This window comes from Mastigoproctus giganteus, chromosome 8 (assembly GCF_048544385.1).
Source record: "Mastigoproctus giganteus isolate SK-2022 chromosome 8, ASM4854438v1, whole genome shotgun sequence".
NCBI classification, from domain to species: domain Eukaryota; kingdom Metazoa; phylum Arthropoda; class Arachnida; order Uropygi; family Thelyphonidae; genus Mastigoproctus; species Mastigoproctus giganteus.
In genome coordinates, this window is record NC_143582.1 from 168,122,269 (window position 1) to 168,136,589 (window position 14,321).

Below are 14,321 nucleotides of genomic sequence, written 5' to 3' on the forward strand. Positions count from 1 at the left end.
TCTCACAACTTCACAAACAGCCCTTCTAAGTACATGGTCGAAGTGAGAGGTCCTTTAGGCACCTCAGATCACAACTTTGTGATTGTCTCTTCTCCAATGGTTTATATCATGGCTATTCCCAACCTCATTGTTTGGCATTACAAGAATGCAAAATTGAATGACCTGTGAGATTTATTTTCTTCTTTTACTTGGTCGGATTACTGTTTCAAAACTTTTGATGTCAATGTTTGCTCAGATCGTGTCAGTGAAATTATTCTTGCAGGAATGGAATCCTTTATCCCACACTCCACTTTAAAATCTCGTCCTTTATCTAAACCTTGGTTTTCCAATAAATGTGCTAAAGCTGTTCAAGAGAAGAACGTTGCATATTGCAGTTGGCTTGTTTCTAATTCTTCAGTTTCATTTTCTGCCTACACCAAAGCTTGCAACAATTATAATGCAGTTATTAATCAGTCCAAACTAGAGTTTGAACAGGCTAAGAGTAGAAAACTTTCTTCTTGCCCTAATGGTAGCCAAGCATTCTGGTCTCTTGCCAAAGCTATTGGCTGCAAATTTTACCCATCTCTACTCCCACCTCTGTCCAAACCAGATGGTTCTGTTGTCACTTCAGCCAATGATAAAGCTGACCTGGTAGCACCCCATTTTTCTTCCAACTCATGTATTAATGATCTTGGTAAAACGCCTCCCACCATTTCCAATGCCTCCTATGGTCTTCTGTCAAAAGGATGTCAGAAGGATTTTGATGAATCTTGATGCTAAGAAAGCTCCATGTCCCGATGGTATTTCTCCACTTGTTCTCAAAACCTATGCTCCTGAACTTACTCCTGATCTTTGCTGCCTTTTTTCACTTTCGTATTCCAAAGGTGTTTTTCCTTCTGCTTGGAAATTTGCTCATATCCAGCCAGTTCCTAAAAAGGGTGACATATCCCTCCCATCCAATTATTGTTCCATTGCAGTTACTGCTACTCTTTCTAAAAGTATTATAGGTTCTAATACCTCTCGTGTATGTTTGGTTTACATAAAAAAAAAAAAAAAAAAACAGACTAAGCTCTAAAATTGACCTTTATTTGTGTTGCTGTTTTATTGTGTTGACATACTAGTTAAATGTTAAACCACATGGTCCTGCAGGTACTTCATTTTCATGAAATGTAGTTAGAATTTAAAGGATTTGCCATGTCTGAATCTTTTTCCCCCTCCCCCTCCTAGTGTACAGCTCTAGACAAAGATGGTCATTTCTTTCGTGCATGCCGGGGCCAAACTACTGTCCAACCCATGTGTCCTGTTCAACCATCTATATGGGACGATGAAGAAGTGTATTAAACAAGATGACATTTCTTGTCAAATGTAGGTTTTGGATCTGAGTAGTTTCATTATATAGAGCTGTCAAAAGAATTGTATGACTGACTGTACAAACATTTTTGATTAAAAAAAAAAAAAGTACTAAGTTTGGAATGCTGATGTTAATACAGAAGAGAGAACTCTAATATTTATAGTTTCTATTCTAATGTTTTAATTTTAGTATGCTTTAAGTTTGTTATTTTATTGAATAGTGTAAATTCTATATATGTCCCTATATCATTTTTTAGAGTTTAGTATTTCTGTATTTATAATATGCAGTCATGTTTGGGTTATGCCATTAATGCCCCTGCATCATTTTCACGGAGATTTAGTTAACTTTCTATATTTATAATGTGTCATAAATCTTATTTATTTCCACCAATTCTATGAAAGATTAAACCAATACTTTAAACCAAACTAATTTCTTCGCTGTCATCATCTTGATAAGATGTACATTATGTATAGAACACTTGTAATAACTTTATTTACATTACACTTTTTAGGATGCTTTATTAACTCCTAACCTAGGAGGTAACTTTACATTAGTGTTTTTGTCAACTTACTCTACATTTTTTTACAGTGTGAACTTAAGATTGTCATTTTGAATTGTTTAAATTGCTGTGGAGAGTTTATATTTTTGAAGAATTTTTACATGACTGGAGCAATGTCTTCATTTTACATAAACTGGTCAAATAGCAATAATGTCAATGTCTTAGTAGAAATAAAACTTTTAGTAATTCTTTGGTTGCAAGTATATTTTTACTTAAATGATATTACATTAATTAAATGGTGGAGTTAACATAACTTTATAATACTGATCAACAAAATTAAATCCCCTACCCCCATTGAAGATTTACACTTCTGTGAATTGATTCATGTGTTTTTTTTCCCCCCTAGCATATGTAGTTTCACTACCAAACAACTCTAGTTATAATTACATTTTATTGCTTTTAAAGTTTAAACCCAATACAGCTTCATATACACTATAAAAAAAAAAATATGTGCAACTTAAAAAAAAAAAAAAACTTCTATTCAAATGATTTTCTTTGGCACATTTTGTTCCCAATGTTGCAGTATAACATCTACCAGTAGTCTGCTACTTCATTCCAAAAACCTCAATAGTGATTTTCCATTGACTTAATGTTTCAGTGAAATCATTCACCTCTGCTCATTGCCCATCCTGCCAAAGTTTTTGGAAGAAATCTAATTGCAAATGAAAGAAATGAAGTTTCAGCAACATAAACATTCCCATTTCTTTATTTACATTGAGCAGTTTCTGAATGCTATCTTTTTATGCAGGAGACCTCTGGTTAAACAAAACTTTTCCACAGTGCCAAAAACTTGCTATGCTTTTCAGTTATAAATAGACTTAGACATTTTTTTTGCACAAGTGCTCTGATTTGAAGCTCCACAAAGCCCTACCCTAGGCCAATTTTAACGTGGAGAGGTGGAAGAAAAAATTTTCATTGAATCTTTTAATGGACTATACTGCACACTATTTTCATTCTAAAATTCTCATGCATTCTTCTTTAAGGCCAGCTACATTTAATGAGTTACATGGTCTGCAGTGTAATGGCTGTCCCATAAGCATGGGACAGCCATTACACTGCAGAACAATATTTTCTTAAACCCTCCTTGTATGTCCATTAACATAGTGACTTTGAGGTCACAACATCTTCCATTGATGAATGCTGCAGTGTATTGTTTAAAATTTTCATGGTATCATGACTCTTTTAGCCAAACAGTGTGGAGAATAGGGATGGATAGCTTTAAGTTCTCATTAGCAAGAAAAAACTTTTCAAACTTTGCTGCGAGAAGTCACTGAAGAAGAAATTGATATAGTAGCAGAGTAGAGCAGCAAACTGATGGTTGAAAAATTTCTGTCCTGAGTATGCAAAAGGTACAGCATATTTTAAGTACAGCATTAAATTTCTGTGCTTAAAATATGTTTATATATAACACTAACTAGTAACACACCAAGTTTCAATATTTTTTTAATTACAGGTCAGATTACATTTAATTACAGATCAACAAAGTTGTATGAATAAGGAAAGATGAACAAAAATCAGCCACCATGCAATTGTCTAATATTTGGGAAATATTAGACAATTGCATGGCCACTGATTTTTAACCATATACTCATGAAATGCCAAAGGCAATTCATGAGGATATGGTTAAAACAGGGGGGGAGGATGATGCTTCCTATTCCATGGTTAAGAAGTGGGCTACAGAATTTAAACAAGGGAGGAGAGAGGCTGAAAGATGACCTATTCTCTGGAAGACCTGCAACTTCCATCACTCCAGTAGTTAAGTGATCTAGTGATGACAGTTGACAACAAGTGACAGTTTGATACGTTGCCAGCGCTTGGGGCATCTCATTTGAATGTGTGTGTGCCATGTAAGAACAGAGGTTCTTATTATGGGAAAAGTGTCAGCATGATAGGTCCCAAAGTTTTTAACAGTAGATTAAAAACACATGAATTGCCAAATGAATGTTTGCTTCATTTTCAAGTAGATCCAGTTCATTTCTTTGAATTATCTGTGACCGCTAATGAGATGTGGGTTCATCACTTTTGCCATTCCAAACAGTGGAAGTACAGCTCTTCCCCTCCAAAGAAAGCCAAGTGAATTACTTCTGCTTTCAGGGTGATGCTGATAGTGTTACTAGTGGATTACCTTCCTCCAGAAGAGCAGACAATCACAGGAGCATATTACAGAGACTTTGTGAGGTGTTTGCATGAAAACGTCAAATACAAATGCCAGGGGGAGAACTTGGCAAAAGTCTTGTTCCACTACAAAACAAGTCTGTCATTGCATTGGTTGCACTGCATGAGTACAGTTTGACATCTTGGACCATTCACCAGACCTAGCAGCATCAGACTTTCAACTATTTCCTACCATCAACAGTGATGTCACATTGGATGCATTCCTGGAGACCAAAGGGAAAATTTCTTTGCATCTGGAATCAATGCATTACATCATTAGTGGCAAAAGACTGCAAAGAGGACCAGTTCAAAAGTAACACATTACCAGGCTTTTCATATTCAGGCCATGAACTTTTCAAATGCCCCCTTTTGTATTGTTAAGAATGTTGCCAAAATGTGGTTTCTTTTTTTAATGGTCTGACACTGATGTTTTTGATCAAGTGTACCTTCTATAACTAGAGGCAAGTACTTTATTTTTTGAGAGGGCTAGATCTCGAATGAGGTCATTCAAGTCAATTTGGGTAAACAATGTCTCTTCAGCTGATTAAGGATCAGCTATATTGCTCAGGTCTCTGCCAGTTGCAACTTCATTGCATTCTCTTTTGTTTTCCAACAAATATAGCCCATGCTCTAGAGATATCAGAACTGGCATACCATCATATGAGGGTATGTGGTGCCGACGCTTTATTCCAGTCATTGAGAGAACAACCAAAGTATAACTGGTCATGACTGTAAAGATATGATTAAATTGTGATTTAATAGGAAAGAACTGCACGCATAGCAGGATTTGTTGAGGTGGTAAGATCTCATCAGTTCTTGATGAGATCTTACCTGAAACAATAATTAAAAGAAAAGGATACAAATATATTTAATAAACAATAATTATATTGAGTAGGATGGTTGAGTTATGCAAATGGTATAATCAGTCTTATCACAAAACCTGCTAACTAAATATGCTGGAGAAAACCGAAAACAGATTTCGAATCAGCATTCAAATATCAATTTAGTCTGTGTGTGTTTGTTTTAATTAAAATTACTTGATTTGTGTAATTAATGCTACCACTGCATTATAATACTGTTTTGCTGTCCTAACTTTCAAAGCAGTGAAGGGCTTGAGCCTACTTTTTTTTTTAGAAACTGTCATTATCCATGAGCAAACTTAAAATTTACTAATTTTGTATTTAATCAAACATCACAAGAGAAGAAAACTTTAGAGTTAGTGAGCAGCAAAGCAGTATGTGTGAAAGAAACAACTCTAATCTGCAAGGAGCAAAAGTTGATATTGTAGAGCAGATAACAAAAAATTAAACAAAAGGTGTTATTGTTTTGCATATTGGATATTAAGAGTAGGAGATCTGCAGACTTAAGTATGGGGCAATGTTGAAAAATAAAAGTTGCGAGTTAGGGTTAAATTTGAAAGTTTCTGCAATTCTCCTGAGACATGATAGGAAGGAGTAGATGATGAGGGTCTTGTCAATTAATTTGGCCCTGGAGAGAGATTGTGCAAGGCTCATGGGGTAAATTTTTCATAGTGTGGTCGGTGCTTTTTAACAGGAAAGACTGGTTGTACAGGGATGGGATACACTTAAATAGAAAGGTTGCATCAATAGCTGTAGGTTCAGTGAAACTGATTCTGTTGGAATACAGCAGCCTGGATACCAAGGTGTGCAAATCTTGAAATCAGGTCTTGTACACTGATGCTAGGAGCATCGTGAATAAACTTGAATTTGAACAGCTGGTCAAGAATCAAATGCAGACATTGTGAAGATATCAGATATGTGGTGTCTCAATGATGCAGAATTTAATATGGGGCGTACAGTGTGAACAGAAAGGGAAATCCATACATATGGATATCAAAATTATTTTTCATCCAGTTTCTTGACCCCGGGTGCCAAGCGTTTCCATGACCAAGCTTTTATTGTGTGATTGAAAGAGTTTTCTCGACTGCAACTCAGTTTTCCTCTTGGTGTTTTTACTGTTTATTACATTTTTCAGTTAAGTAGCTGAACTAAAAAGTATTAGTAAGAGAGCCCAGAAAAGGGTACCTTTTTCTTTAATTTTTTTTTTTTTTAAGTACTTTTACTAATTTTACTAACCCCCACACTTGGCTGTCAAGTGGCACTGCCCCTGCCTCCCCAGGGCAGGGCCAGTAATCTGTGTGGTAAAAATAAATCCCCAGGGAGGGCCATCATGGGTACAAGCAGTTATCCACCTTTAGAGCCCTCTAGCTCAAGATCAGAAATTTCTGACATCGACCATGACTCCAATCAACCGAAAAGGCCTTGAAAGGAAGCCAATATAATTATGAATTACTAAATTTCTTGGCGATTCATTCTCTGTGCAAATTATCACCATTCTTGATTCAAAAATGTTTGGAATCAATTGCTAGATCACTAAAAATAGTGAAAAGACTACAATCCAGAGACCTGATTGAATCAGCCACCTCAAAACATTGATATGTTAAACACATCATTTGGCGGGCTGACAGTATCAATTACTTCCCACAAAACCTTGAATTTATTAAAAGGTGTTGTCAGCGAGTGCGATATTTACAATCTCCAAGAATGCAGTAGTGAAAGTAATAAATGTGAAACGGATGATAACTAAAAAGGATGAAAATCTCACTCCATCTTAACATTCAGCACTCTAGGTTTACCAACCTCAATTAAAGCTGGCTATATGGTCAGATTTGACCATACAATCCGAATCCTGTTTGTTGCTTCAAATGCCAGAAATATAGTCATTCACAGCAGGCATGTAGAGGAAGCCATATGTCCCCTCTACAGATCTAAATTGCATACACAAGCAGATTGCAGTCACAACCCCTGTTTGTCCAAACTGCAAAGGAAGCCACCCAGCCTTTTCCATGACCTGCATATTTGTGGATAGCAGGAAAGAAAATACAAAATAAAGTCATTTCCCAAGGCAAGTTATGTTGAGCTTACCTAGTAGTCATTCCTATGAAATTCTTACTTGAAACTTTGTTTCTATTGCAGCACAAACAAAAGTATCAGTTCTGCCTAACATCTCTCTAGCAAACTGGTTAAAATCCACACTTACAACCACTAAGAAAGGCAATGCTCCAAAGAAAACTAGCAAAGCTACAACTACCCCAATCAGTATCCCTAGTGATACTCCACCAGTCCTATTTGAAAAAGGAAAATTAAAATCTGACACATTAAAAAAAAAAAAAAATTGAAACTCCCACCAACAGTATGGAAGTAGATGAACATTTAGATAATGAGGAGCTAGTTTTGGAACTCCATGCAAATGTCCCCTTTTCTCAAAAAAAGGATAAAACAATACAGACAGAAATAATCCACCCCCTAAAAAAAAAAAAAAGACTAATGTGCAACAACTAAACCTAAATGTCTATTATAATACAGTGGAACTGCACAGGACTAAGCATTCCTAGGATGTTCTCAGAATTATGGCTAAGGGTTTGTTTGCTTCCTTTGCCACCTCCTCTAATGCCCCTTCTATCTTCCCTGTCCTTCCTAAATACATTATACATACCGTGCTAAAACTCATCATCTGCAGGAGGCACCACGTTTTTGTAAGCCCTATTATGTCAGCTTTACTTGTCCTAACCAGCATTTCAAATTCACTCATTTTATTGACAACACTTCTGACATTACTGTATAAACAATTAAGACTTAGTATTCTTGTATAGTTAACTACCCTGACACACTCCTTAAAGTTATTTAAGCTCACTTCCCTGGCATTTGCTACCTGTTCATTTGAAACACTTTTGCCCTCAGAACATCTTGCTCTGTTGCTGTAACCAAACAAATACCCTTGAGGTATGTGCAAGAGTTAATTTGACCAATACTATTAGATAAATACGTATCTATATTACTCTTGTCCCCCAAACTAGCAGTTTCCCTGAATCTTTAAGGTATCCTCAATAACACTGGCAAAAAAACTTTGCACCACCTTTGTTTAAATGTATCCCATCTCTACAAAACAGACTTCTACCTCCAAGTGTGGGCCAAGCTGATAAAAATTTCCCTCCAAAAGCCATGCAGAGTGCTTCAAGTCTTGAGTTTATCCACAAGGCTTTCAACATATAATCCCTCCTGTCATGCCTGGGCAGAATTGCAGACAGACATTTGTTAGACAGATAATATATCTGTAACAAATCATCAGATTGTGTATGCTTAATGTCATTAGTCCCCACATGAATAATAATATTCTCTTTTTTCCCCCTTGACAGGCTTAACCAAAATTTACAAATTACACAATGATAGAAAAGGCTGGATCTCAGAGTCTCCTGCCTGTGGAGAAGTAACTGTGCTTGTGAAATCAAATATACCCTCCAGGCTCATTATGTTACAAAATAGTCTAGAAGCTGTGGTAGCTTCTAGACTAGTTTGTAAAATTTTCAGTATATTAATAACCCTAGTTTCCAATACAGAACTCAGTTTTATGCAATTCCCCTCTCTAATCTGCCTTTTTGCTGACTTCAATGGCCAGCATCCATTGGTGGTTGATGCTAGAACAAAATTCCATCTTTCGTTGTGGAAGTTGAGAGGTTAAATAAATTCAAGGAAAAACTGAACAAACTTTTAGAGCAAATGGATATGTGAAATGGAATATATATATATATATTTTTTGGCTGATATTGTATAAGCTTGCTTTCTTACATCATATACCTCTGCTAATGCTAATTGTGCACTTTAACCACCAATTTGGGCTGCAAATTGTTTTTAGCCTTCCACTTTGAGGATTGTCTGTTATGTCCTCTTTAAGATGCTTAAACCATCGAAAAATTTATGCATCGATATGAGCTGTTTGTAAGCATTGTTCGTTTTGGTTGGAGTTTTCCCCGGCTTTACACAATTTGATATTGATCAGTTATTCCAATCTTTTGTTTCTGACAGTGACATTAATCATGATATAAAAAGAACATCCAAACTTAAGGTTGTTTTGGGCAGAGGGCCCACCCTGGTCACACTTCTGTAGCACCTGCTTGAAGCAATACTGTCTCATTACTAGTTGGCACACTATATGTGATAACTAAGTAAGCTGAGCTCCACATAGGTCATGAGATTAAGAAAATCTGATATTTCAAAACACGTAAGATAATCTCAGTTCAGCATTTTTATTCATATATTTTAAACACTGTTTTAAATTCAGTCATTATGCTTGGATCTTACAGAATGTAAGAATGATTTTAGTCACCGCACAAGTTTTTCTGAAATACAAGGTAAATATTTAATTGGTTTACACTGTATTTATTTACTGTTTTACAAAATCATTTCAACGCAGTATTAGAAAAGTTTTAGAAACGGAAAGAAAATTTTAATTTATCAGAAATGTAAAACGGCTTGCACACCACTCACAATTAACTACTTTATTTTTACTTTAGTGAGTAGTAATTGAAGTGAAAATTAAACTACATAGCTTTGGATGTGGCATATGAAAGGCATTCATTACATGAATTCAATAAAATTACTTTTCTTTCCTGATGATTGCAAAATTTCATTACCAAAGTAGTGGCTGTTTTCTAAATACCTCATTAATAAACTTGAAAGATGAAATCAGCTAATATTGATATACATTTATCTTATATACAAATAAGACAAATTAACAGTTGAATAAAAAAATATTCAAATGCGTTTACTGAGATTTTAGTCACTGCACAAGTTTTTCTGAAATACAAGATAAATATTTAATTGGCTAACACTTTGTGTATTTATTTACTATGTTTTACAAAATCATTTCAACACAGTATTAGAAAAGTTTTAGAAAAGTTAACATTAATGAAGTACATGTATACACATTTTCAATAAATAAACTTTTGCATTCCAAACATTAAGAACTCTGAGAATTAAATCTCCATCTAACTATGGAGATGGGCAGAATAATAAAACTAAACATTAAAAAAAAAAAATTCCTGTATATACACTATAAAACTTCCAGTTCTGTACATTTTACATAGTGTATGCAAATTTTTAAAAAATATACATACTATGTCTACAAATTTTGTTACTGTCTTTTGGGAAGGGGAATATGATAAGTGAGTTGCCATAGTTAATGCAGTCCAGAAATGATGAAAATAATCTTCAAGAAATGGCATTCTGAATATCCTATGTACAGTTTTAAATCAGTGTTTAAAAAAAAAAGTTATCACAAAGTAGTAACTCATCTCCTCCAAATATTTAAACATTCTATAACTTTTCTGGATGGTATATGAGGATGGCAGGCAGTTTCCACTGTACAAAGAGTTTAAGCCCTCAAATAGTTTTTCTTGTCCATTTAATGAATGAAAAAATTTCAGAAACAGCTGGCTCTTGCTGCAATAATGAAAAGGAAGAAAATATTAACACTTATCTCATAATTCAAGCAACAGTTATTCAATATTTCATTCCAGAAAAATGCTGAATAGACTACAAACTGCAGTTTTTTTTGTACAACGACAAAAAAACAAAATCAAGCTACTTAATGAAAATAATGAATATTAAATAAAATAACCAAAATAATCAAGTAACAGTCCACAGTCATGGAGGGAAGCAGTGACCAAATATCATGCATAAGAGCCTAGGCAAACTAGGCATGTGCCTAGGGCCCACAATTTGAGAGGTGCCTGATATATGGCAATAGACACAGCCAAAAATCTGTGATATCCATAGTGTAACAACGAGCATGAGTGCTTGTGCTCCTTAAAAAAAAATTGTAAATAATTACTTTCAAATTGTAGTGTAGCTTCTAGTCAAATTAAGTGTGCACTGATATGTTCAGATTTTTATACATCTTAAAAATATGAAGATTTATTTGATTTACATTTTTATATTGATTTGTGTAATCCTAATTTTCCCAGGGCCCCCTATGCCCCATTTTTTTTTTACTATTAAAGTAAGACACTTCATAATAAACATTTTTACAGGAGCCCCAAAAAAAAACTTTTTCCTTGGGCCCACATATCCACAAGTTAGGCCCTGAATGCAACTGCTTTTTCTGGAAATACAAAGAAACCCTCCACTGTACAACCTAATACACTGACATTCAAATTGCAGCACACTGAAGGAACAGGAATACAGAGAGGATACTTGATATCTAAGCAGTTAATGAACACTTGCTAAAAGTTGATGACACTAATTGACACTTCCAATGGACAGATCAATATGATGTAAGTCCAGCAAAGTAGAGACACACAATACAAGAAAACAAGCTTATACAGAACCAGCCAAAAAAAAAAAAAAAAAAAAAAAACACCTTTCCCATTTCACCCATCCATTCACTCCAAAGGTTTGTCCAGTTCTTCCTTGAATTTATTTAAGCTATCAACTTCCACAACAACTGATGGAAGTTTGTTCCAGCAATCAACCACCCACTGGCTAAAGGCAAATATCCACACATCTATTCTACAACTGTCTTTCCTCAACTTGAATTTATGCCTGCCACAGGTGTGCAATCTGAGCAAGAGGAAGAATGCCATCAGCATTGATGCTTGTTCAAATCATTCAAGGCCTTATACACCTCAATCAGATCACCTCGCAGATGCCTAGTCTCCAGACATTGCAATTTGCAGAACTTAAGTTGTTCTTGGTAAGAGCAATCCTTTGTTCCTGTCACCAATCTTCGTTATCCTTCTCTGTACTCATTCCAGTAGCTCTACATTCATTCCTAAAATGAGGCCTCCACACTTGTATGCAGTACTCGAGGTCACCATTGCTTTATACAAAGATAATCAACTCCTTATCCCTGCTTACAAAATCCTGTATATCATCAACAAGACCACATCAGCTGCTCTGTTAGCCTGTCTGCACTGCTCAAACTTCATATCTGATTTGCTGACCGGGCTAGCCAGGTAGGTAAAGTGCCTGCCTGGCAACCCAAAGGTCGCAAGGGTTCGAATCCTGCCTCGGGCTTGGATCAAAGTACTGCAAAAACCTTGGGAGGTGCATTATGGCCACAGAAGCTGATGTGCCAACAACTATAAAAAAAATAATAATAATAAAAAAAAATGATTTCACAATTACCCCTGGTTTTTTTTGCATTTTCCACTACCCTAAGTGTAGTACAGCACAGTTGGTAGGTCACTCTGGGGTAGTACACTCAGGGTAGTGGAGAATGCAAAAAAAACCTAGGGGTAATTGTGAAGTCTGTTAGATTGTGATTGTGAAGTCTAACAGACTTCACAATTACCCCTAGGCTAACAGAGGGTAATTGTGAAGGGCTACTTCAGGCTAACAGAGCAGCTCATGTGTGGTCTTGTTGATGATATACAGGAATTTTGCAAGCAGGGATAAGGAGTTGATTATCTTTGTATAAGGCAATGTATAAACTGCTTCCCATATGCTTTACATTTGCTACCTCTCAGTCCAACTTTTCTAGCTCTTGTTACAGTAGCATACTGTAACAAGAGCTAGAAAAGCTCTTGTTACAGTATGTATAGTCTGCAAAAATGACCCTATTAATTAATATCATTGAGCCTATTATCTTATTATACCTTTATTAATATCATTGATAAAAAACAATCAGCTCAACACCAAACCTGTGGACTCCACTAATAACATTAATCCATGAATGGCAGTGTCCATTGATTACCACACTGTCTTCTCCCACTTAACCATCCCTTTATCCATAGCAGCAACTTGCCCTTAATGCTATACCGCTCCAGTTTGTACAGCAGTCTTCCATGTGCAACAGTCTCAAAAGCTTTCCTGACATTCAAGTATATGATATAAAAATTATTTTTTCATCCAGTTCCTTTGTAACCACATCGTAGTATACAATCACTGGTCAGACAAGACTTCCTGTTAACAAATCCATCTGTATCTGGACTATAACTGCAGTCTTATTTGTGAGTCTTAACTGCAGTCTTTGTGAATAGGGGAAACATTTGCATATCTCAAGTATGTGGGGAACTCCCCTGAATCCAAGGATGCTCTCAACTCTACATCCTTCCTAAAATGAGGCTTATAGATGTGGTGTGACCATTGCCTTATACAAAGGGATAATCATCTCCTTTACCCTGCTCTGGCAGCCTATCTGAAAACTTATATAATTGCACAATCACTCCCAAGTCTTTTTCATTTTCTACCACCCTAAGTGTAGTACCACACAGTTGGTACATTCCTCTGGGGTTACTTCTGCCCATATGCAGTACTTTTCCTTTTTCAATGTTAAACTTTAGTTGCCACTTGCTAATCTGCCCAAATTTTCCAGATCCTGTTGCAGTAGCATACTGTCATTACCGTCTAACAACCGTACCAACCTTTGTATCATCTGCAAACTTCGTCATTAAGCCTGATATACCTTCATAAATATCATTGATAAATATACAAAACAACAGTGGGCCCAACACCGAACCCTGTGGGATTCCACTAATAGCATTAGTCCATGAAGAGCAGCGTCCATTGATTACCAACTGTGTTTTCCCTTAACAAACCCATGCTGTGTCTGAATTATTGCTGCAGTCTTTTCTAGATGATCCTGCAATGTGTCTTTAACCAGTAACTCCATTATTTTACCTGAAACAGGAGTTACACTAACTGGTCTGTAATTACTCATGTCACCCTTAGATCCCCTTTGTGAACTGGGGATACATTTGCACATCTTCAGTCCATGGGGACTTCCCCTGATTCCAAGGATGCTCTTATAATTATGGCTAAGGGTTTGCTTACTTAAGCATCTAGTGAGGGCTATTGGTTGATAATTGATTGGGTTGCTCTGATCTTTATTGAGTTTTTGGAAAGCTAATACTGTTGCATGATGCCATGCTTCAGGATATTGGTTTTCTAGGAAAATGTGGTAGGCAATGGCATACTACCACATTATCTGATGCCACAGAGACCATAACAAAACAAACTCCAAAAACTGCTGCTAAAGGAAGACCTGCGACTAGGTGGAAGGATGGGATCAGGGCTTGGCAAACCCAGGGTCCTGAGCTGGATATCATCATTCTTCTCTTTCTTGGTGATTCCTTTGTATCTCTCTCTCTCTCTCTCTCTCTCTCTCTCTCTCTCTCTCTCTCTCTCTCTCTCTCTCTCTCTCTCTCTCTCTCTCTTCTTTCTCAGCAGGTAACTCAGGATTTTTTTTTTTTTTTTTTTTTTTTTGGCTGGTGCAGCATAAGCCTCAGGCTTCCTTGTACCATATGGCTAATAATAATAATAACATTTGGACATGACATTTTGCGATGCCCCTCGTATAGCATATGATTGATGCAGCTGGAGGATTTTGTTGGTGGCCACAACAGCTCTTCAGGGAACTATGTGACTGGATTAAACTGATTGTACAGTTTAAGAAGGTTTTCTACTTTATCTGTTTAAG

At 36.1% G+C, this 14,321-nt stretch overlaps 2 protein-coding genes across 5 annotated transcripts in view; one reads left to right on the forward strand and one right to left on the reverse strand.

Annotated features, from left to right (window-relative positions):
- Window positions 1-1,378, forward strand: part of LOC150081995 (serine/threonine-protein kinase DCLK1-like) — a 345,782-nt gene extending 344,404 nt beyond the window's left edge. For 3 of the 4 annotated variants that reach the window (XM_090379891.1, XM_090379889.1, XM_090379890.1), the window contains one exon: window positions 1,207-1,378. In XM_090379891.1, the coding sequence (XP_090236017.1) occupies window positions 1,207-1,320 (114 nt within the window). In that variant the 3' untranslated portion in view covers window positions 1,321-1,378. The remainder of the gene's footprint in view (window positions 1-1,206) is intronic. The other variant, XR_016547298.1, reaches the window with a different exon arrangement.
- Window positions 1,379-10,206: 8,828 nt separating this feature from the next.
- Window positions 10,207-14,321, reverse strand: part of LOC150081996 (lysosome membrane protein 2-like) — a 302,034-nt gene continuing 297,919 nt past the window's right edge. Inside the window, exon 14 of the mRNA XM_090380393.1 lies at window positions 10,207-10,342. The gene's annotated coding sequence lies outside the window, so the exon portion shown is untranslated. The remainder of the gene's footprint in view (window positions 10,343-14,321) is intronic.